Source organism: Sus scrofa, chromosome 7, assembly GCF_000003025.6.
Source record: "Sus scrofa isolate TJ Tabasco breed Duroc chromosome 7, Sscrofa11.1, whole genome shotgun sequence".
Taxonomy (NCBI): Eukaryota; Metazoa; Chordata; class Mammalia; order Artiodactyla; family Suidae; genus Sus; species Sus scrofa.
The window spans coordinates 113,423,118-113,445,734 of record NC_010449.5 but is presented as its reverse complement, the minus strand read 5'-3'; the positions used below and the strand labels follow the sequence as shown (position 1 = coordinate 113,445,734).

Genomic DNA, 22,617 nt, shown 5'->3' with positions numbered 1-22,617 from the left:
AGGATGTTACAAATTCCAGCGAGCTTTTGTATTCCTAACACCTGGAGCAAGAAGAAGGCTTCTTCAAAGCATTGTCCTCTCTGTTCATCTCACTGAACCCCAACAATAGCCTTATGAGGTAGGCGGGGCAGAGGAAGAAATCAAGGCTCAGAAAAGGTTAGCACCTTGGCCGGAGGCACGCGACTTGGTGGGAGCAGAGTTGAGTGTAGAATCAGGGGTCCAGCTTTCCCGTCCACCAAGTTGGAGTGGGGTGTGGTCTGCTCCCGCAGGATTCAGAGGGGCGTTTGGACACATGAGGATCCCAGGGGCTGGCAGGAGAGGGCCGCCAAGGCCCCAGAGGGCAGAAGCCTTTGGGTCCAGCTGTTCTCTTGCTCAAGCAGCTGCGAGCTGCAAGAGGGCAGGCCTTGAACTCATTGAAGCGGCCTTGCAGTGGCCAGCATCCGCCGGAAGCTGAGAACACCAGCCCTGATATTCACCAGTGTAGTCCTGCCTGAGCTTGCATTCGATGGCCTAGCACTGTGACATTTTCCTGGCCTTTCTGGTCCCTGGGTGTTCAGCCTCTAGGCTCCCCTTGGGCACCAGGGAAGACTGGTATCTTACTGGACCTTTCTTGCATGCTATCCATTTTTATTTTCTCTCTGAAAATTTCAAAGATGCCAGGAAACAGGAGCCATGTGGGCATGGGATTGCCCTATTTTTTTGTTGGTTTTTTTTTTTTTTTGATTACCCTCTTCTCTTTTTTTTTTGTATTATTATTATTATTATTTGTCTTTTTAGGGCCGCACCCACGGCATATGGAGGTTCCCAGGCTAGGGGTCGAATCAGAGCTGTAGCCACCAGCCTACGCCACAGCCACAGTCATGCCAGATCCAAGCCACGTCTGTGACCTACACCACAGCTCATGGCAACGCCGGATCCTTAACCCATTGAGCAAGGCCAGGGATCGAACCCGTGTCCTCATGGATGCTAGTCAGATTCGTTTCCACTGAGCCACGATGGGAACTCCATGGATTGCCCTCTTCTTTAAGAAAAACTTAAGCCACTCACCTTTTAACTCTGAAAACACTCGAATCTCTATTAAGAGCCTTAAGAAGTTTACCTGGACTTTGGAAGGGGCTAGAAATTCTCTCAGCTGGACCTTTGGTCATTGCCATAAGGAGCACGGGAGAGGGGGTGTTTAAAACAGATCAGCCAATGACAGGGTACAAAGGGGCTCCCTCCTTCCCCTCCCCCTCTTCCGTGAGCTGTGCAGAATGAATCCTGGGTGTTGTGGAAAGACCTCTGACGTATGTCCCAGTTTCAACTGTGCCCTTGTTAGCTTGGGGTCTTGGGCGCATCTCTCAACCTTAAAACAAAAGTAAGCATCTTTGATGGTGTACATACCTCATGTAAAATGAACATCACTATTAAAGGTGCAAGACTTCGTATGCTTTGACTTACACATGCCCCCATGAAACCATCGCCCACTCGAGATACTGACGCTTGACTTCTCCTTAAGCTGCTGAACTTGTAATTTGGGGCGATGGTCCTGAAGCAGGGCTGTACAGATTCCATGAGTGTGAGATCCTTTTGTAACAATATGTGATGTTATTTATTTATTATTTATTTTTTATAATGATTTTTATTTTTTCCATTATAGCTGGTTTATAGTGTTCTGTCAACTTTCTACTGTATATAGCAAGGGGACCCCATTACACATACATGTATTTATTTATTTGTTTTTTTTGTTTGTTTGGTTTTTTTTTTTTTTTTTTTGTCTTTTTCAGGCTGCACCTGTGGCACATGGAGGTTCCCAGGCTAGGGGTCTAATCAGAGCTGTTGCTGCTGGCCTACTCCAGAGCCACAGCAATGCCAGATCTGAGCCACGTCTGTGACCTACGCCACAGCCCACGGCAGTGCCGGATCTGTAACCCACTGAGCAAGGCCAGGGATCGAACCCGCAACCTCAGTTCCTAGTCGGATTCGTTTCCGCTGTGCCACAATGGGAACTCCCACATACATGTATTTATATTTAATTGCTTTAGCACAGGCTACCATGACAAAAATACCATAGACTGGTTGGCTTAAACAACAGAAATTTCTCACAGTTAGGGAGGCTAGAAGTCCGAGGTTAAGGTGCCAGCCTGGTTGGGTGCTTCTGAGGCCTCTCTCCCTGGCTTGTTGACGGTCACCTTCTTTCTGTGTCCTCACAAGACAGAAAGAGCAGGAGCAAGCTTCTTTTTATTTATTTTATTTATTTTATTTTATTTATTTATTTATTTTGTCTTTTTGCCATTTCTTGGGCTGCTCCTGTGGCATATGGAGGTTCCCAGGCTAGGGGTCCAATCGGAGCTGTAGCTGCCAGGCTACGCCAGAGCCACAGCAACGCGGGATCCGAGCTGCATCTGTGACCTACACCACAGCTCACGGCAACGCCGAATTGTCAACCCACCGAGCAAGGGCAAGGATCAAACCCACAACCTCATGGTTCCTAGTCGGATTCATTAAACCACTGCGCCACGACGGGAACTCTGCAAGCTTCTTTTTATAAAGGGCATCGGCTCCATCACGAAGGGCCCACCCTTAGGTGTTCATCTAACCGTAATTACCCCCTAAAGGCCCCATCTCCAAATATCATCACATTTGGGGGTGAGGGTTTCCACATAGGAATTTTGGAAGGGACACAGTTCAGTGCACAGCAATAATGAATAGGGTGATTCTTAAAACGGTCACGATTATCTCCCTATTTCCCCCAAACTTCAAAGTCAGTGGGGGTGAGGGAAGAGCTAATTGGGGATGAATGCAGTAGGCATGGGAAAGAGCAGACGTTGCCTAGAACTTCCTGTTGGGGAGCCTGGGAGAATGGGCTTCCTGGGAGGTGTCCACGTGGGTACATGTATATGATATGGGGACGTGTTGTTTCCACCCTTCCCCACTTGCAAGCCCAGAAGGGACATGTGGATAGAACCCCTGGTTCTTCAGTGAACCTTTTGAGCTCTGAGCTCCGCATCTGATAGGTCCTGGATGGAGATCCTCGGTACTGGTGGATCTGGTCTCCTAGTGGGAGCAGATTTTGTTGCTGGTGCCTTTTTCATTCTTTTTTTTTTTTTTTTTTTAGGAGGGGCAGTGCATTTCTCTGCCTAGTTAGTGCAAATGGTCTGTTGTGGAAATGAATGGTCAGTAATGTGGTTTGCTTTTCCACAGACGTGAACGAGTGTGCAACCGAGAACCCCTGCGTGCAAACCTGCGTCAACACCTATGGCTCTTTCATCTGCCGCTGCGACCCAGGATATGAACTCGAGGATGATGGTGTCCACTGCAGTGGTAATGGGCTTGGCGGTGGAGCCTTCCACCTGTGCTGGGGCCAGGAGGGGGCTTTCTTCACAGGTGTTTCCTCTCGTTTTTCCAGACACAGCTCCAGTCTGGGACCGTTTCCAGCACCATAGGGTCACAATCACACAAAGCAGGGATGAGTCATTTCCCCCCCAAAGGTGGAGTGCAGTCCCATGTCCCTTGTCATTTGACCCTTAATGCAAAAAATCAACAGAGCTACCTTTTCGGGATCCGACATTGGGTTGAAGAGGAAAAGGAGTTGTCCAATTTTGCATGTTAGTTTGAGTTACTTGTCATCACCCAGCCCTGAGTCAAGTCCTGAGGAGAGCGTGCAGACAGTGCTAATAGAATAATAGCAGGAATAAAAGCAAATTTCACAGCGTAGGGTTGGGAGGGGAAGCATCAGATGAATGAGATCATGTGTGTCAACTATTGAAATCTCTACAGTCAGTGCCTAGCTCCAGGCCTGGCACACGGTGGCCAGGCACTAACTAGTTTGCAAATCAACTAGTGAATGATTGGATGTTGATGAATAAAATCTTATTTTGTTGTGAGAACATAGATGGCTCAGCTGACCTTTTATAAATTCCTTCCAAGCCCAAGAAGCTATGTTCTCTGCCCATGCTAGCTTGTGGACACTGTTATAATTTTCCTAGAAAGTTGTAAACACTTGTCAACTCCTTGAGAATAGAGACAGCGTCTTACTCACATTTGTTCCTGTCGTATCCTGCATGGAGCCATGCACAGTTCACTCTTTGCTTCATTTTTCCTTCTTTTCTTTCTTTCCCTGTTTTTGCTAAATGTTGAATTACGCTTCATTCCGTTCGCTTGTAGCATCATCAGCAACTATACATGAGCATAGTGCAAATTCATGATGCTTCTGTGGGTTTTTCCAGAATAAGTGGGCCACAGCTGAGGGCGGGAAAATCTTTTTGTCCCCCAGAATGGAAAGTTCTCCTGGCCCTGGGTTTCATTGTAACAGGAACCGACCCAAGTCATGAATGGGACTTGTGGGATAGCATCACTTAGGACTGGAGTGTTCTAGGGACAGAATTCTCTGAAACAATGAGCACGCTCCCCAGGGCCAGGAAAGCCGGAGCCGCAAGGCAAGTGGGCAGTTACAGAGAGCCTTCGATGAAAGGTCAGTCCCGGCACAGCCATCAAACACCCTCAGGCGTGAAAAGCTACTTTCTTTCTGCATTTCACTTCCTCCCGTGACACTCCTTTGGGGGAATCTGGGCCAAGGGCCTAAGAGGCAGAAAGTTTGGTGTTAGGAGATGGGATTATTCCTTTTCCAGAGACTTGTCTGCACATCCATGGACGGTTATTGGCTGCCTGCGGAGGAGGTGGTGGCGGGAGCGCCCCTGGAGTCAGGCGGAGCTGAGGTCAATTTCTGACTCTCCTGTTCAGAGGTTTCCGGGGCCAAGTCACTGCCTGAGCCTCAGTTTCCTCATTGGTGAAAAAACAAACAAACACGCTCATAGGTGGTCATAAAGGTGAAATGAATCGGGCTCCCTAAGTGTCACTGTGTGTTAACTTACTTTCTCTAAGTATAGAAGTAGGGACTTTGAATTTTTAATTTTAACTGTTTTAAAATTTCTTTTTAAATTTTTTTCTTTTTCTTTCCTTCCTCCCTTCCTCCCTTCCTTCCCTTCCTTCTCTTTCTTTCTTTCTCTCTCTCTCTCTCTTTCTTTCCTGCTGCACCAGAGCTTCCCAGGCTAGGGGCTGAATTAGACCTACATCAGCTGCCGGCCACAGCCACAGAAACACTGGATCCAAGTGGCATCTGCAGCCTGCACCTCGGCTTGTGGCAGCCTAGATCCTTGACCCACTGAGCATGGCCAGGGATCGAACCCGCATCTTCACAGACACTGTGTCAGATTCTTAAGCTGCTGAGCCACAACGGGAACTCCACCTTTGGCTTTTCAAGAGTATTACCTCTTTGGTGGTTTGGCAAGGATTTTCAGTTGCCTCACTTTGACCAAAATGGCCATCTTCTCCCTGTTCACCCGGATGCCCGCATTCCTAGGGCTTAGGGTAACGCCTGCCCACTGCGGGCTTTAGGGCTGCCCAGGGTAGCAGGGTGATGCAGGGAGTTTGTTGTCTGTCCCTTTCTGCTCACTCTCTTTCTCCTTCCAGGAACTGTTACCTTCACTACATTATCACAGCTGGTGTGGCCCCTCCGCGTAGCCCCAGCCCTTAGTAAAGCCTGGGGATTGAGAGTCTAAGATAAACTGAGCGGGTCTGTTGGGTGGTGGCAGGGGCTCCCACTCCCAGGACTCCCTGCATCCACCAGGTTTAAGTCCTGAGCATCATTTACTCGGGGAGACATCACAGCCTTGCATCGATGAGCAGGACCTGAGGCCGGCTGGCTGGCTTCAAGCCCCCGCACTTGACTGCTTACTCATTATCTGAAAATTTAGTCAAGTTACCTAACCTCTGTGAGCCTCAATCTCCCCTCTGTAAAGGTGCTGTTCTCGGCACCTCCTTCCTAGGGCTGAGGTGAGGATTAAATAAGACGAGACATGTAAAGCATTTAACCCAGGGCTTGGTTCAGAGCGAGCTCTCAGGAAATGACAGGTTTTAGCACTGGTTCTACTAAAGGTATGAACGGAATCTACAAGCTTAACAGAAATCAGCAGGATGCTCTCTGCTGGGGTAGCTGGGACCAGGGACTCTTCTAGGCTCCTGGGGGAGCGGGAGGGGGCAGGACGGAGGCAGGTCTGACTCACTGAGTGTGCTTTAACTTTTCAAATCAAATCTCATCTCTGCTGGCTCCTAACCGCCCCCCCCCCCCGCCCACCCAAGGCCCCTGGGAGAGAAGGGATGGAGGTTTTCCTTCTCGGATGTGAGAGACATCGGGCTTGTAACACCCCGAGTCATTGGATGGTGGAGAAGCAGCCGCATGTGCGCTGGCTTCCTCTCTGGGTGATTCCAGAGAGCAATTCGAGGACATGTCACTTGGGGAAAGCAGTGAAAGCTAGTTTTCGGGAAACAACAAATGAAAGAAAAACATGTTTTCTTTGGCGTGCTCATCGAATGAGGCTCAAATGGGGGCTCTCCTGCCAAACGCTGTGTGCGATGAAGAGCTGGCTTTTCTGGAACGCCTGCTTCTGCCTCAACCATTGCAGCCTATGTGTTCAATGGCGCCCCCTTCAGGTCCCCGCTTCTGGGGCTGGAGAGTGGCCCAGCGCCCAGGGACCTCCTGAGAGAGGCAGGTCACCCCATGCGGCTCCAGAGTTTTCTCTATCAAGGAGGTTTTTGGACACAGTATACTTTTAATATAATTGATACCCCCCCCCCAGCGTTCTGGATATATTCCTTTTATCTGTGATTTTAGGAATAATTCTATTGTTTTTCAACTTGGAGGAGATTAATGGAGAATGAGCACTGCTAAAGTTGTCCTTCCAGGAGACTGGGGCCAGTGAATGTTTTTTAGGGCTGGAGAAGGAGCTCTGCACTCAGAAAAATCCAGCGGGCAAACAATTTTTCGCCTCCAGAGGTGGAGGGTAGTAGACTCACCTACAGGGCAAAATGGGCCAGTGATGAGTAGCTGATGGAGCTGAGCCAGAGACGAAGGGTATTGGAAGCTTGATGGAGACAGATTTCAGCTCCATGTAGGAGAGGACAATGCCTCAATCGGTAGTGAGCTCCCCGTCACCACAAGTGTTCAAGAAACAAATGGGCAACTTCTTGGCAGTAAAGCTGTCATGCATGTCAGCAGAGTGTCCAAGGTGAACTAGATGAGGACCAAGCTCCCATCCCCAGGGAGACTGTGATTCTAAACAACAGGTGTAATGTGTCATCCCCCAGATATGGATGAATGCAGCTTCTCTGAGTTTCTCTGCCAGCATGAGTGTGTGAACCAACCTGGCACGTACTTCTGCTCCTGCCCGGCTGGCTACATCCTGATGGATGACAACCGAAGCTGCCAGGGTAATGCTTGTTCAGAGGGCCCTGGCTGGGGAAGGTGTGAGGGGGGCTGGCGCCGGGGGCCACCTGGATGTCTTTACCTGGGAAATGAGGCATACGTGAGGACATGAGTGGGGGCTGGTAACTCCTAGAGTGGCAGGCTCTGGGCAGGAGGCCCGGGCTGGTGCCTTCCTGCCCTACAGTCCATCCTTTGGCCTCAGAAAGGACAAGGCCACCCTTGCTTTAGGAATGAACTCTGCAGATACAGGTGGCTAGTCCTGCCTCCCCAAGCAGATCTCTGGGCCCCTCTGAGGACCTCTCCTGAAGCAGCTACGACTTCTTATGGCCTGGCCCACGTTTTCTTATGGTCCTGGGAGGGCAGCCTGGTCCGTTTTCCTCCGCTGATGTCCTAGAGACTAGATGCTGGGGAGACCAACACCTCTGACTGCTGTGTCCCTCAAAGGCTCAGGACCCCAGGATGTAAAAGGGATGGGTCTCCTCTGCTTGGCTGCTTGAGAGGCTCTACCCACCGGACGAGTCGGGGAGGCTGGTAACTGAACAACAGACTCATTTTCAGCCATTTGAACCTGCCTTACCCCAACACCAAGCAAGAATTCTCCACAGCAGGGCTGGGCAGTAGAAATATAATATGAGCTACAAATGTGAGCCGTAGACATCATTTTAAATTTCCTAGTGGGCACATTAAAAGAGTGAAAAGAAACAGGTAAAATTAATTTTAAGGATATATTTTATTTAATGCAGTATATCTAAAAGATTACCATTCCACTATGTACTCAATATAAGAATTATTGATAACATATTTTATATCCTTTCGTTTTACCAAGGTATCAAAATCTCGTATGTATTTCCCACTTACAGCATATCTCAGTTTTGACTAGCTACATTTCAAGGGCTCCATGGCCACCCGTGGCCAGTGGTGGCCGCGTTGGATAGCATAGCTCTTTAGAAAGACCCTTCTCCATTCCCACACATCTGGCCTGGGACCGTCACCTTAGAAGTGCTGCCTGGCTTCAGCCTCTTGTCTACCATGCGTTTCAGATATCAACGAATGTGAGCACAGAAACCACACGTGCATCCTGCAGCAGACCTGCTACAATTTGCAAGGGGGCTTCAAATGCATTGACCCCATCCGCTGCGAGGAGCCTTATCTGCGGATCAGCGATAAGTAAGTGATGGCTTCCCCTTGGGAAATAGGAATGGGGGTGGAGGGTCGGGTTCAAGAGGCTGCCAGTGAGGTGTAAAGGAGAGTGTATCTGCCAGGACATCAGGAGACCTGGCCTACTGCCTGCACACACACACACACACACACACACACACACACACACTCTGCCAGAGCTATATGAAGATTCTAGAAAGCTAACCCACAGGAGAGGCAGGGTTCATGAACCTTTTCCCTTTCAGGACTCAGGACACACAGGGTCTTTCAAAGGTCATGAGCATAAGAACCACCCAGCGATCTTGTTGGCAGGCAGATTCTGACTCTGTGGACCTGGGCTGGTGCGAGACTCAGCCCTGCAGACTGGCTTCCAGGCTGACATGGATGCTTCCAGTTTCCCTGGACCTTGTTGGGAATAGCGGGAGGTTGGAAGGTCACTAGGGAGTTCTCAGTAATGGAGGGTACTTAGCTTTTGCTCTAATCAAGTTTTCAATGTCATAATAGTGATATTATGAAATCACCAGACGGCAGATATTAGATTTGAGGTGGGAATTAAAGTGAAGGCAACCTCTGCGAGGTGAATGCACTGGGACAGTGTTTTTCTGCCACTGGTGGACTAGGACGTCCTTTTGCTTCTCTTTAGTTCCTGTTGAACCATCTCGGGTCCTCAGCACACACACATTCACACACGCAGGCACGCACGGGCACGGATGACTTCTGCCCTCCCCTCTTCCCGTCACACATCTGTTTACCACCCTGAGCAGTGCCCCGCTGTCCCACTGGAGACAAAGGGACACGCTCACACACACCCTCCAGGATGCAGCATCTAAGAGGAAACCATGGCTTACCAGTGTGATCAAAAGCTGGCAGGAGAGGACAAAGCAGGAACAGATGGGCCCTTTAGCGACGTCTCTGCTTCTTGCTAAAAGCTGTGGAGCTCTCTGGAACAGGGGTCTTTGACTTCTGGTTTCCTAGAGCGCTTGACAGCAGAGCAGAGCTTCAGGCTGCCTTTGCCAACTCCACTTCCTGCTTCTCTCCGGGTTTCTGCAGGCGGCCCTTGTCTGTGGCAGGAACCTGACCTGGTTCAGCTCGTGGCACTGAGCTGGTGCTACTGGTGAGGTCCCCGACGTGCCACTGAAAACCCTGGGAGACTCCCTGCCTCCGGGCTCTGTTCCAGCCTCACTCCAGCCACCCCCATCCAACTCATTTCCTCCTTCAGGTGGCCTGTGCTCCCGCCAACCTGAACGGGACCTGCTCTCACCTTCACCCACGCCCAGAACGTCCAGCCTCCTGGTTTGCGTGCCCACATTTTCTATGTGGAAGGCATTCCTGCCATTGCCACATGGGTAGACCTGCCTTGTCTTTCAGATCTGAGCTCCGATGCCCCCTCTCCCAGGGCTTTGCAGCGATCCTCTTTAGCTGGAGACATCGCTTCCTCCTCCAGACTTCTTTTAGGAAACAGCTATTTTCTGTGTGACACCCAACTTTTTTTTTGGTTTTTTTTTTTTTTTTTTTTTTTTTTTTGACTGCCCTGCAGCACATGGTGTTCTCAGTTCAGGGATCTGGTCTGAGCTGAAATGCTGGATCCTTAACCCACTGGGCCGGGCTGGGGATCGCACCTGCATCCCAGTGCTCCAGAGATGCTGCCAATCCCGCCGCACTGTAGTGGGAACTCTAACACCTGACACTTTCATGTGGCCATCTTGTCCCCTGGGTCATTTTGACTTGACCATTTCAATAGAGCCTTAAAAAACAAAACTGAAGAAATTCTTTTGATACATTCATTTATTAAGTGTTAGTCAAATTCCTATTCCGTGCCAGACGTGGTGCCAGGTACTGTGGTGTTTGCTCTTATGCTAGTGGAGGAGAAAGATGCTAAATGAATTGTCATGGGGATGAATCTGTGATCATAGATGGTGATAGGTGGCTATGAATAGGAAGAACAGAAATGGACAAAGAGAAAGAGCAGCCTGGACCTGGTCTAGCCTGGGGAGTCCGAAAGCCCCTCTGGGGAACTGACATTGGGGCTTCAGTGGGAAGATGAGCCAATGTTAGCTTAACAGAGGGTGGAAGAGCAAAGGGAACAGCATATGCAAAGACTCTGAGGCAGCCATGACCTTGACGTCTGCAGGGACTGGAAGGGGCTACCATCTAGTGAATCATGTGGACAGTGTCTGAGACGAGGTTCGAGAAACAGGCAGAGACCAGACCCCAGGAGGTTTTAGAGGCTAAAGTGGGTGTTTAGTTTTTATTCAAGATAGGGGCCAGTGTAGAACCTTCAAGCAGGATGGATAGAGACGCAATCCGCTTTATGTCTGACAAAGGGCCCTCTGACCCAGGTAGCTGTGGGAGAGCCCTCCACTCCATCACCGGAGCCCGTCACAGAGGTCCAGGTGAGACAGGAGCGTGGCGATGGTGGAGTTGGAGTGCTTGGATTTGGACAGCGTTTTAGAAGTAGAACTGATAGTTTTGTTTTGGTTTGGGGGGGTGGGCATCTTGGCTATTTTTTTTGTTTAATTGGAGTATATCTGCTTTACAACGTTGGGTTTGTACAACGTTATACAGATACACACGTCCATTCTTTTTCAGATTCTTTTCCCATATAGGTTATTCCAGAATATTGAGTAGAGTTCCCTGTGCTATATACAGCAGGACTTCCTCGCTTATCCATTCTAAATGTAATAGTTTGTATCTACCAAGCCCAAACTCCATCCCAGTCCCTCCCCACTCCCCCTTGGCCTGTTTCTGTTTTATAAATAAGTTCACTTGTGTCATTTTAAAATTAGATTCCATATATAAGTGATATCATATGATATTTGTCTTTGTCTAACGTCCTTCACTTAGTATGATAATCGCTAGGTCTGTTCATGTTGCGGCAAATGGTAGAACTGGTAGGTTTTGAAGGTAGATTGGAAGTTAGGGGAGAGAGATGGAAGCACAGCAAGGTTTACTCTCAGTTGTGGCCACTAAGACGTAGATCAGCAGATATTCTTATCCTGTTTTCCACTCTGACCTGGGGCGGAAGTCTTGGAAGTGAGGTGAGAGATGGGGGGTGGTTAGGGTTGAGTCAAGGGGGGTCTAAAATAAGCATCCCTTGGTAATGAGTCCATTTCATACGATGGCGATGCTATTACTAGTGTTTCAAAGGAGATGCTTTGTATTAGAGATATTTGTGTCTATGATGTATTTCTCCAATTAGAGAGGGACCTAGTTAAGGTCAGGATCCGCTTTATCATTGCAATTGATGTCTTAACACCTTCAAGTCGTGTCCTGATGTTGTATGTTATACAGAGTGAGCTCTGAGTGCTGATTTAGAGAAAGAAAATATGAAATTATATTCCATATAGATTGGGGTAAGTGCAATAGAAAATACAAAACAAAAACAAAAACAAACAAACAAAAAACCCACTTAAGACCTGTCAGTGTAATGTAATTTCTCACTTTTAGGATTTCTTAATGAGTATGTATGGCTGGGGAAGTGAAGGGCTACACAGCACATTTTGCCAACAAAATATGCGACACAGGTAAAGTGCATTAGCGAGTGTCCCCGTGTTCTGGTTCCTAGTCGGATTCATTTCTGCTGCGCCACGAAGGGAACGCCAGTGTCCCAGTGTTCTGGAGACCAGACATCTCAGGTTTGCAGTCCAGTGTTAAGAATATCTGATTGGCCAGAATAGGCCGTTCTCCAGGAAACGGAGAGCTCAGCCACATGCTGGGGAGTTTTTAGACCAGAGCCTCTACAGTTACGGCATCTGGATGATAACAATGGGGTGGCCTCCTGTACAGTGTTTTAAGTGAGGAAGCAGGTACAGCCAGCATCTGGAGAGGATTGACCGCGTTCTCACGTGATTTCCCTTCCCAACAGCCGCTGTATGTGTCCCGCTGAAAACCCTGGCTGCAGAGACCAACCCTTCACCATCTTGTACCGGGATATGGATGTGGTGTCGGGCCGCTCTGTTCCTGCTGACATCTTCCAAATGCAGGCGACGACCCGCTACCCTGGGGCCTATTACATTTTCCAGATCAAGTCTGGGAATGAGGGCAGAGAATTCTATATGCGGGTAAGAAGAGGGGGTGAGTGCTGGGCACCGTCTTTCACAACGCGTTCTGTTGTCTCGCCCGGCTGTGCTTCTAGAAATCGGCCAGAGTGCAGCTGGGAGGGGCGGGTGTGAAGGGAGGAGTCAGGATTCCTGTATCCTCATTCCTTTCACTTCCTCGGCGGCCTTGAGAAAGCTGCTTCTCCCCTGTGAGCCTCAGGACCCTCAACTGTGCCCTGAGAAATTAGACCAAGATGCAATCGTAGGTCTCGTTCCTCCTGCAATTTTTTTTAACCATTTTTTTAATGGAAAAGTAAAATATAAAATATATATAAAATATAAATATATATATATTTTAACTGATTTTTATTTTTTCCATTGTAGCTGGTTTATGGCATTCTGTCAATTTTCTTTTTCTTTCTTTCTTTCTTTCTTTTTTTTTGCCTTTTGTCTTTTTTTTTTTAGGGCCACACCTGTGGCATATGGAGGTTCCCAGGCTAGAGGTGAACTGGAGCTACAGCTGCCAGCCTACACCACAGCCACAGCAACATCAGATCCGAGCTGTGTCTGTGACCTACACCACAGCTCACGGCAATGCCGGATCCTTAACCCACTGAGCGAGGCCAGGGATCGAACCCACAACCTCATAGTTACTAGTAGGGTTTGTTAACCTCTGAGCCATGACGGGAACTCCATGTTCTGTCAATTTTCGACTGTATAGCAAAGTGACCCAGTCACACATATACATTCTTTTTCTCACATTATCCTCCATCACGCGCCATCGTAAGTGACTAGATATAGTTCCCAGTGCTATACAGCAGGAGGTATAGTTAATTTACAATGTTGTGTTAGTTTCAGGTGTACAGCATAGTGATTCAGTTATATATATATATATATATATATATATATATATATATATATTCTAATTCATATTCCTCCTGCAATTCTATGGGAGAGGCATTTACATATCCACTTATCCATCTACTCATTCAATAAATTCTTATCAAGTACCTACCGTAGACTTTTAGAAACTGAACACAACAGTGAACAGAACAGTCCTGAATCCCTGCCCTCTTGGCCTTTACATCACAGTGAACCTAAAGGTGTTTCTCACAGAAGTGGTTCTCTCTGCATTGTCCAACATGGTAGCCCTGTGGCTTTTCAAATGTAAACCAATTAAAATGAAGTAAAATGAAAAATTAGGTGTTTCTGTTGTGCTAGCCACATCTCAAGCATTCCATAGCCACATGTGGCTGTCGTATTAGCTTTCTATAATTAGAACAATTATATCATCACTCAAAGTTTGATTGGACAGCACCAACTTATCCATATCAGGAAAAAAACAGTAGAGCATACAGCCTAAAATACATTTGCTTATTTGTAAATGGCATACATGTAATCCTCTACCATTTCTATAGCGTTTCATTTCCTACTTTTGGGGTGATCACACCTCCTTGGAGCCCATTAGCTTGGAGCAATGGTTTTCACATTTCAACGTAAATTTGGGCACTTGTCCCAAACATGAATTCCAGTGCTTCCCAATCAGAGAATCTGTCTCAGAAGATAGTGGCTAATGCCCAGTGTATCAGTTTACTGCAGCTGCTGTAACAAATTGCCACCCACTTGGTGGCTTCAGATGATAGAAATTTATTCTGAAAGCCAGGAGTCTGAGATCATTTTCACTGGGCTGAAATCAGGTGGCAGCAGGGCTGGGCTTCCCCGGAGGCTCTCTGGGAGAACCCATTCCTTGTCTCTTCCAGCTTCTGGTGGCTGCCAGGGTTTCTTGCCTTGTGACCACAGCTCTCCAATCTCCGTTTCCCTTGTCACATAATCTCCCTGTATCAAATCTCCCTGTCTCTCAGAATGACACTTGTGATGGGATTTAGGGCCTACCCAGATAATCCAGGATAATCTCCCTGGGTTAAGATCCTTAACTTAATCACATCTGCAAAGATCCCTTTTCCATATAAGGTAACGCTTACAGGTTCCAGGGGTTAGGATCCTTTGGGGGCCCTGATTCAGCCTTGGAATCTGTATTTCTAACAAATATGGTTTATGTGGTCCACTGATGTTACTGTGGGGTGCTAGACTCAGAAGCTCACCCCCTTTTATAGGAGACGGCCCACAGCCATGAAAGAACCACATCTCTGAGCTCTCTCCCTGTGCTCTCACCAACCCCTGGAAGAGTTCTCTAATCCTCGCTTCTGGGGCTGGGACTGACTGAAAACAGAGAGGTTTCAGAAGCAGGATTAGGACAGATTAGAAGAGGCCCCAGGAGCTGGTAGCGTTCCTGTTTCCTCGCTAATGCATACTTGGCAAGACCCTAACAGGGCCGGGTCACATGTGATAACACACCTGCAGACCCAACATCTGGAGACCAGTGTAGCAAGGTCAAGAGCTTTGGAAGGAGATGGAGTAAGCTGTATCTACCGCTGGAGGAGGCAGGACCTACTTTAGGATTGAATCAGGTCATCTACCTAGCACAGTGCCTGGAGCATGGACTGGCCATTTGTTTGTTTGTTGTTTGCTTTTTTAGGGCCACACCTGCAGCATATGGAAGTTCCCAGGCTAGGAATTGAATCAGAGCTGCAGCTGCAGGCCTACAGCACAGCCATAGTGACCTATGCCACAGCTGTGGCAATGCTGGATCCTTAGTCCACTGAGCAGGCCAGGGATTGAACCCGCATCCTCATGGATACTAGTTGGGCTCTTAACCCACTAAGCCACAGTGGGAACTCCTGAATGGCTATTTTTATTGATCAAGCAGGATTTGGCAAGGATAAAACCTTCAATAACTTTCTTTTTCTCTTGCTGCTGTCTCTGCACACACCCTGCACATGCCTGGGTGACCTCTCAGTCACCAGGTGGATCCCATCGGATTCACAGGCACTTTCAGTGACTATTGAATTGCCTCTTTCTCCCGCATCGAAGTCCCAGCTGCTTGACATAAAAACTTCAACTGCCCCGTCTCTCGTCTCTCTTGCAGTGTAAAGTTTCTCTCCCTTCCCCAGCTCGGAGATGGGGTCAGGGGTGGAGTGGTGCTTGGCCCCTGTACTGCCTTCCCACACCTCCCCCCGACACTGATAGTGCTCTCTGGACCCCTGCTCCAGGGTTTTGGGGGTGCAGATGGTGGATGGGGAGAGGTTACAGGGTCCATTGTAGGCAGGCCTTGGTTCTCTGTCTGGGGCAGAGAGCCAAGTGCTCTTTCTCTCATGGGATGCTTTGCAGGGTCTTTGGAGGATTCCCAAAACTCAGTTTGCACTGCGCATTCCCTGGTGTGGGGCAAGAGGGCCTCTAGATGCCACCCCAAACCTCTCCCTCAGAAAGTCTGTGTGTGTGTGGGTGTTGCCCTCCCCCCAGGTGGGCAGCCCTTACCCTGGGCCTTCAGGACCCCAACAGCCCACTGCCCAGCAGCTCCCGTTGTCCCCATGGTGCAGGGCATCTCTGGGGCTCTCGTCTCTAGACTTCTTCAGGAGAGAGTCTGGTGCTGCTGTCTGCACCCTTAACTGTCAGGGCACCCACATGGCAAGCTCCTCTTATTTGATTTGGAGGCTGGCAAGTGTGCTTAAGACATTTATAAAGGCTGGAGGTGGTGCCGGAGTGAGAGAAACAGATCCGGCTTTGAGCCGCACACGGCTGTGCCAGTCCCTTGTGTAACAGCTACAGAAACTACACAAACGGTATCAGCAGCAAATCCTACACTGTGCTGCACGTGTGCAAAGGACTTGCCATCCATCACCCCTTTCATCTTCACAGCACTCCTATGCCCTAGGGCTCCCAGATGAGAGCACGAGGCACAGAGAGCCTAAGTGACTTGCCCGCCATCTCACTGCTAGGAAGCCCCAGAGCAGGATTTGAACTCAGGTAGTCTGCACCAAGATGTGTATTTATTCTTGAATGTCTCTTTAGGATGCGCGGTATTTTCACCTACTCTTCTAGCTTCGGGGTCTCAGCAGAAATTGAGATAACAAGAAAAATCTACTTTAACATCTTGTCACAATAGAAAGCATTCAATAAGCATTAGGGTTTTTTTAATTTCTTTTTTTATAATGATTTTTATTTTTTCGATTATAGTTGTTAAGCATTAGCTATGCTTGTGTTAATAGTGTTGTTTCTGCTGCTGCTGTTGCTACTGTTGTCAGGAGGTGGCAAGCTGCTGGACCCTGGAGAGGTGAGAGATGCCAAGGGACAGGCAGGGGTGGGGCCTGATGGCCCTTCTGGCTCCCCTACCCTGAGAGTTGCTGCCTGTATCACAAGCACGTGGAAGAGTTTCATTTCACAAGCCATGCACATATATACCCCCCACACATGTACACACACCCAGCAAGTGCACAGCCATGCACACATACTCCTGTTTGGACGTAATCTCAGAGGTCAGCGCATCTGATCACCCCCAGGCTCAGGGGGTGAGGGAAGGACTGAGAACCGAGAACTTTCTATTATGGAAAACTCCATAATCTGCAGCATCCTGAGCACGCCCGCCCTCAAGCATGTGGGAGACTCAGGTGCCTGCAGGAGAGCTGAGGACAGAAACTCTACTCCTCACTGGGCTTTTAGGGCAGAGCCAGGGTATTCAGGAAATAGGCCCTCGGAGACCCAGTCACGAGGGGACTCGGTGGTCACTGGTGCAAACGGATGATGACAAGGATGGTGGTGGCGGTTGATACTAGGTGCATAGGTGCACCTCGGCGTGTATCCCCTATTTAATCCCCGCAACCCTACAAAGCAAGTAGGTTAACTCTCATGTGCACACATGCGCACGTGTGCAGAGGCATAGGTCCATACACATATGCACACATGTACCTACACATACGCATGCCCCTTTCACAAGCCCCATTGGCCGTCTGTCTCGTGCTGAGCCCTGGACACAGGACTGGTGATTGGCTTTGGCCAGGTGGCTCAGGGACACAGTTAGGGCCAGAAGAAGGAATGCGGTTCAGACTGGGCCAAAGCGTGTTGACTTCATGGCGCACAGGAATCAGGTGGCAGAGCCGAGGGACGCTGACTTGCTGTGGCCTGGCTGCTTGCCCCGTGTCACACAACGCTGTCCCGCAAAGGAAACCCGAGCACGTGTGGGAGCAGGGCCAAGAAGACGTAGATACATTGGGTGAGCTGTTTGCAACCTACTCCCATGTGGAAAGCTTCGCCAGCTTTCAGGGCCTGGATCCTTCTGTCACTGACGTGAACTCGGCATTGCTACCCAGGCGCCTCTGAGTCAGGCATTGAGAGCGTAGGAATAAACAGGATGTGGCCTCTGCCCCAGAAGAACCCACACTACAGTGGGGAGGGGAAAACAGCCAGGTAAATGTTTACCATGCAAAGGAGTGCTTCTAAGTGTGTGCCACGGAGGGCAAGAACTTGAGAGATCCCGTGACCTTATTGCAGAGCTTGGTGGCTAGAAGCTTGATTTCTGAAGTCAGTCACTCTAGTTCCATGGGCTAGTTTTGTGACCTAATGGCAGACTTGCTTCGTAGGGCTATGGGGATTACATAGGATGTATGTAAAGTTGTAGCCACATGCTGCCACCATCCTCTCATCATTTCGCATCAGTGACCACCAAGTCCCCCAGGGATCGGGCCTTGGGGGGCCTATTTCCTTAACACCCTGGCTCTGCCCTAAAAGCCCAGTGAGGAGTAGAGTTATCTGTTCTCAGGTCTCCTTCAGGCACCCGAGTCCCCCACAGGCTCGAGGGCACGGCATGCTCCGGTTGCTGCAGATCTGAGCCTGGGGGTGATCAGACCAGCTGCCCTCGGAGATTTGGTCCCAGTAGGAGAAAAGATGGTGCCTTCCCACGCTGGAGCCTTATTCAAAGGTGGTCCCCAAGGAACAACTGGGAAGTTTCCTGCTGTTCCATTCCTAGCCCCAGGCTCGGAAGCTCCTCCTCCAGAGGCCTGCCCATAGCCCAGGGTCCTCAACCCTTGGCCTTGGTTCATGCAAACAGCGGAAGTTGGTGAGATATTTGTATATGTTAATGCCCTGGGCACTTCCCTGTGTGGCTGTACCCTCTTGAAGTCCTGGCCCAGGGCTCCAAGGTTTTGCAAGAGTTGACAAGGAGGAAGTTGGAGCCCTCCTCCGTGTGAGAGGGGCCAGTTGTGCTGGTGCTGACGGGAACAGAGGGAGCCGATGCCAAGAGGAAATCTGTCAGGCTGCTGATAGCCCAGAGGACGGGGGGGTCCCCGTACCTGGCTGGCACCTGTCTGCCTGCTCTGCCCTTGTCATACCTGTGGCACCTCTTAGGGATGTCCAAGACTTTATGGGGAGCCCTCCCTTCACGGAGACAGATAAAATGCCTGGTGTGGCTTTAAACAAGCCAAGTTTCTTGATGTTGTAGCGCTCGTTGCTTTCAGTTTCTGGGCACAGTGCTGGGCTTTTGTAGGAGGTCATTGTCCTCATGTCCTATTCCCTTATGCTCGTTCCTTTCTGGGGGCCCCCTGTCCCCCCATTGCACTGACCTCTGAGCATCTCTTCTTCAAGGCAGTGTTAGGAAGAAGTAAAACACTTATTAGTCATTTCTGGTAATTGTGTCTTGAAAAGGTCTGGGGTTTGAGGTCAGAGAGAAGCACTGGCTTGGAATCCCTTGTCTCTGCCCCTGACTGGTCTAGTGACCCAAACAGTGACCTAACCTCACTGAGCCTCAGTTCCCTTATTTGTAAAACAGGGACATAACGGGGCCGGACTGAGTCTTGTGCTTTTATTAGCACCATGTTCTAACCAGCTGAGCTGATTGGCCAGCTACACGGGTCTTGGATTTTTATTTTTTTATTTAAAAAATAAGTTTTTATTTCTTTTTTTGCCTTTTTCCCAGGCTAGGGGTCTGATGGGAGCTGTAGCAGCCAGCCTATACCACAGCCACAGCCACGCCAGATCCGAGCTGCTTCTGCGACCTACACCACAGCTCACGGCAATGCCGAATCCTTAATCTGCTGAGCGAGGCCAGGGATCGAACCCGCAAACTCATGGTTCCTATCCAGATTCATTAACCACTGAGCCATGACGGGAACTCCGGGTCTTGTGCTTTTAGGTGAACACTCCTCCGCTGTTACTGTGCCCATGAGTCAGCTGAGGCTTGTGTTCAGCCACAGATCCTGGCTCAGTAGGTCCTGGGGTGGGTGGTGGGGTCAGGCAGGACAAGGGGTTGGGGGGGATGCGCCTGAGATCCTGCATTTTTCACAAGCTCCCTGGTGATGCCAATGCTGCTGGTCCTGGGACCACCCTGTGAGCAGCCAGGCCTTTCAGAGCTTTAATGGGGATTAAATAAGTGCCTGTACAGCAAAGTGGCCGGAAGAGCTCCTCACGCGTGGCGGAAGCTCAGCTGAGGTCAGTCCTCTCCCTTTACTTCCTTGAAAGTTTTAGAAAGCAGATCCAGTGGAGGAAAAAAAGCTCACATGAAGTTATTAGGAGCACAGCGACAGAGTCACAGGGTGGGGAGCAGGAGGTGAATCCAGAATGTGCAGCAGCAGGAGCTCCAGCAGGGGCTGCACGCAGAACCACCCGGAGGCTAGGAAGCAAGTCACACTCCCCAGACACCACGAAAGAGCTGCTGGAGCAGAACATCTTGGAATTGTTAGTTTAAAAAAGCATCCTAGGGAGTTCCCATTGCAGCACAGTGGAAACGAACCCTACTAGTACCCATGAGGATGCAGGTTCATTCCCTGGCATAGCTCAGTGGGTTCATAATCCGGCATTGCCGTGGACTATGGTATGAGTCGCAGATGTGGCTCCGATCTGGCGTTGCTGTGGCTGTGATGTAGCCTGGCGGCTGCAGCTCTGATTTGACCCTAGCCTGGGAACTTCCATATGTCGTACCTATGGCCCTAAAAAGCAGTAAATAAATAAAAATAAGAAAGTGTCCTAGGTGCTTTGGAGTTGTTTATTGGGAACTACTGATCTGGTACAAACCCTCATTTTAATTAATTAATCACTTATTTTTTTTTGGCCACTCCTGTGGCATGCAGATGTTCCCCGGCCAGGGTTCGAACCCAAGCTACAGCAGGAACCTGAGCCAAAGTAGTGACTATGCTGAGTCCTTAATGGCTAGGCCACCAGGGCACTCCACAAACCCTCGTTTTAGGGAGGAAACCCCGAGAAGGGAAGTGACAATCCCCAGTCACCTAGTTAATTCAGGCAATTATTTGTTCTTTTATTTGACACATAGACACTGAACATTCACTGCGTGCCAGGCACCGTGCTGCGTCCTGGGTGGTTCACTGGTGAAAAACATGACCCCAGCCCTTGCTCTAGTAAAGTTCATAGTCTAGTGGGGACCTAGACATCACATGTGGACCCAGTAAAGAGATAATGACACACGGTCATGAATACTTTCCTTCCTGGGCAGAGTCAGCGTAGAGGATGTCCTGAAGAGGGTCACAGGGACCACATCAGATTGGGGAAAGTAGAATTCTTCCCTGAGGAGGTGGTATTTCAGGTGAGACCTGAAGGAGCAGCAGGAAAAAGCCAGGTGGAGCGTGAGCCACGTCGGGAACAGAGCATGGTATCAAGGGTTGACAGTTTGCTGGCAGTGGGCAAGGGGAAGCACCCCGACAGAAGCTCCAGAGGCTGGCTGCTGCCAGACCCCCTGGCCTTCTGCTTTGGTGACTGTCCAAGAGGCCACGCCCTCACCTTCTCTGCTGTTGTTCAGCAGCTTCTGGGGTCCAGTTCACCCTGCCCCCTTCGGCCGTCCGACCTTCTCTAACTAGTCTCCCCGGTTCCGTCCGCAGCAAACGGGCCCCATCAGTGCCACCCTGGTGATGACACGTCCCATCAAAGGGCCGAGGGACATACAGCTGGACTTGGAAATGATCACGGTCAACACTGTCATCAACTTCAGAGGCAGCTCCGTGATCCGACTGCGGATATACGTGTCTCAGTACCCGTTCTGAGCCCCGGGCTGGCGCTGCCCACACTGCCTCTCAGCAGCACCAGGGACAGGAGAACCCAGAGAGAGAACGAGAGCGCGACGGACGCGGCGCCTTGCCTGCCACCCGAGGAGTCAGCCCCGAGTCCCGGCCGCGCCTGTGTTCCTGTTGACCCGTCGCTCCGAAGGTCGCGCTTCCCTGGTTCCTATGACGCAGTGATGACAAGCATTCTCACTGGCCCCTGACCTGAGATCGACGGTGATTTTGCAAGGCCTTCCGTTTATTTCCATATTTCTCAAAGAAAATAGGTTAGGTTTGCTGGGGTCTGAGTCCACGTTCAAAGACTGTGAACCGCTTCCGCTCACCTCCTCCTGCCTTCCTTCTGTCTCTCACTGATTGCTTCTTCGCCAAGGCCCAGAGAGCTCACGGGCTCGCTGGCTTAGCTAGTTCTGCTTCTTGCATGTACAGAGAAGGCGGTGGAAAGAAACCACAGCAGGATCTAAGGGTTTGTAAAGAGTCTATTTCGAAGCCATGTCTGGTATTTTCAGCCATAAGAGAAGTTGTAGTTGTCCTTAAAGTTGTATACCTGTTTAATCCTTTCTTGCTCATTTTGAGTATTTTGTTTTTAATCAGTGGTAGAATTCCTTCAAAAGGCCTTAAGGCACATGTTATGTTCTGTCTTCCCAAGCCCAGTCTCCTCTCCATTTTAGCTCAACATTTTCTGTGCGAACCCTTCATCACGCTTTCTTTAGAATTTTTGCCCAACTGGGTTGGAAGGCAGAGGTCTCCAAACTGATTAAATATTTGAAGAGATGTTGTGTTTGGTTTATTTTGAATTGTAGATGATTCGGCATTTGGGGTTGCTTCTAGTTTTCTTTTTCTTTTTCTTTTTTTTTTTGTCTTTTTGCCTTTTCTAGGGCCGCTTCCGCGGCATATGGAGATTCCCAGGCTAGGGGTCCAATTGGAGCCTATGCAAGAGCCACTGCAATGCAGGATCCGAGCCGCGTCTGCAACAGCTCATGGCAATGCAGAGTCCTTAACCCACTGAGCATGGCCAGGGATCGAACCCACAACCTCATGGTTCCTAATCAGGTTCATTAACCACTGCGCCACATCGGGAACTCCGCGTCTAAGTTTTCTTTAGTTTATTGTATACTGGCTTGAGAAGCTCTCCAGAGAATGTGGTCACTGTTGAAATCTCAGGCACATGATGGGGAGAGGAATGGTGGTGGAGAGGGAGTTGGGGGGGAGCATCAACGCTGAATCCTATTCCATTTGAGTGGAAGATATCAAACAATCTCTCTGTGATGTGGGTTATTTCCAG

At 49.5% G+C, this 22,617-nt stretch overlaps 1 protein-coding gene across 3 annotated transcripts in view; it reads left to right on the top strand.

Annotated features, from left to right (window-relative positions):
• The window catches only part of FBLN5 (fibulin 5), a 102,784-nt gene extending 80,678 nt beyond the window's left edge, over positions 1-22,106 (top strand). For all 3 annotated transcript variants that reach the window (XM_021099623.1, XM_001929027.3, XM_005656447.3), the window contains 5 exons: positions 3,184-3,303; positions 7,126-7,248; positions 8,284-8,410; positions 12,267-12,462; positions 21,156-22,106. In XM_021099623.1, the coding sequence (XP_020955282.1) occupies positions 3,184-3,303; positions 7,126-7,248; positions 8,284-8,410; positions 12,267-12,462; positions 21,156-21,317 (728 nt within the window). In that variant the 3' untranslated portion in view covers positions 21,318-22,106. The remainder of the gene's footprint in view (positions 1-3,183; positions 3,304-7,125; positions 7,249-8,283; positions 8,411-12,266; positions 12,463-21,155) is intronic.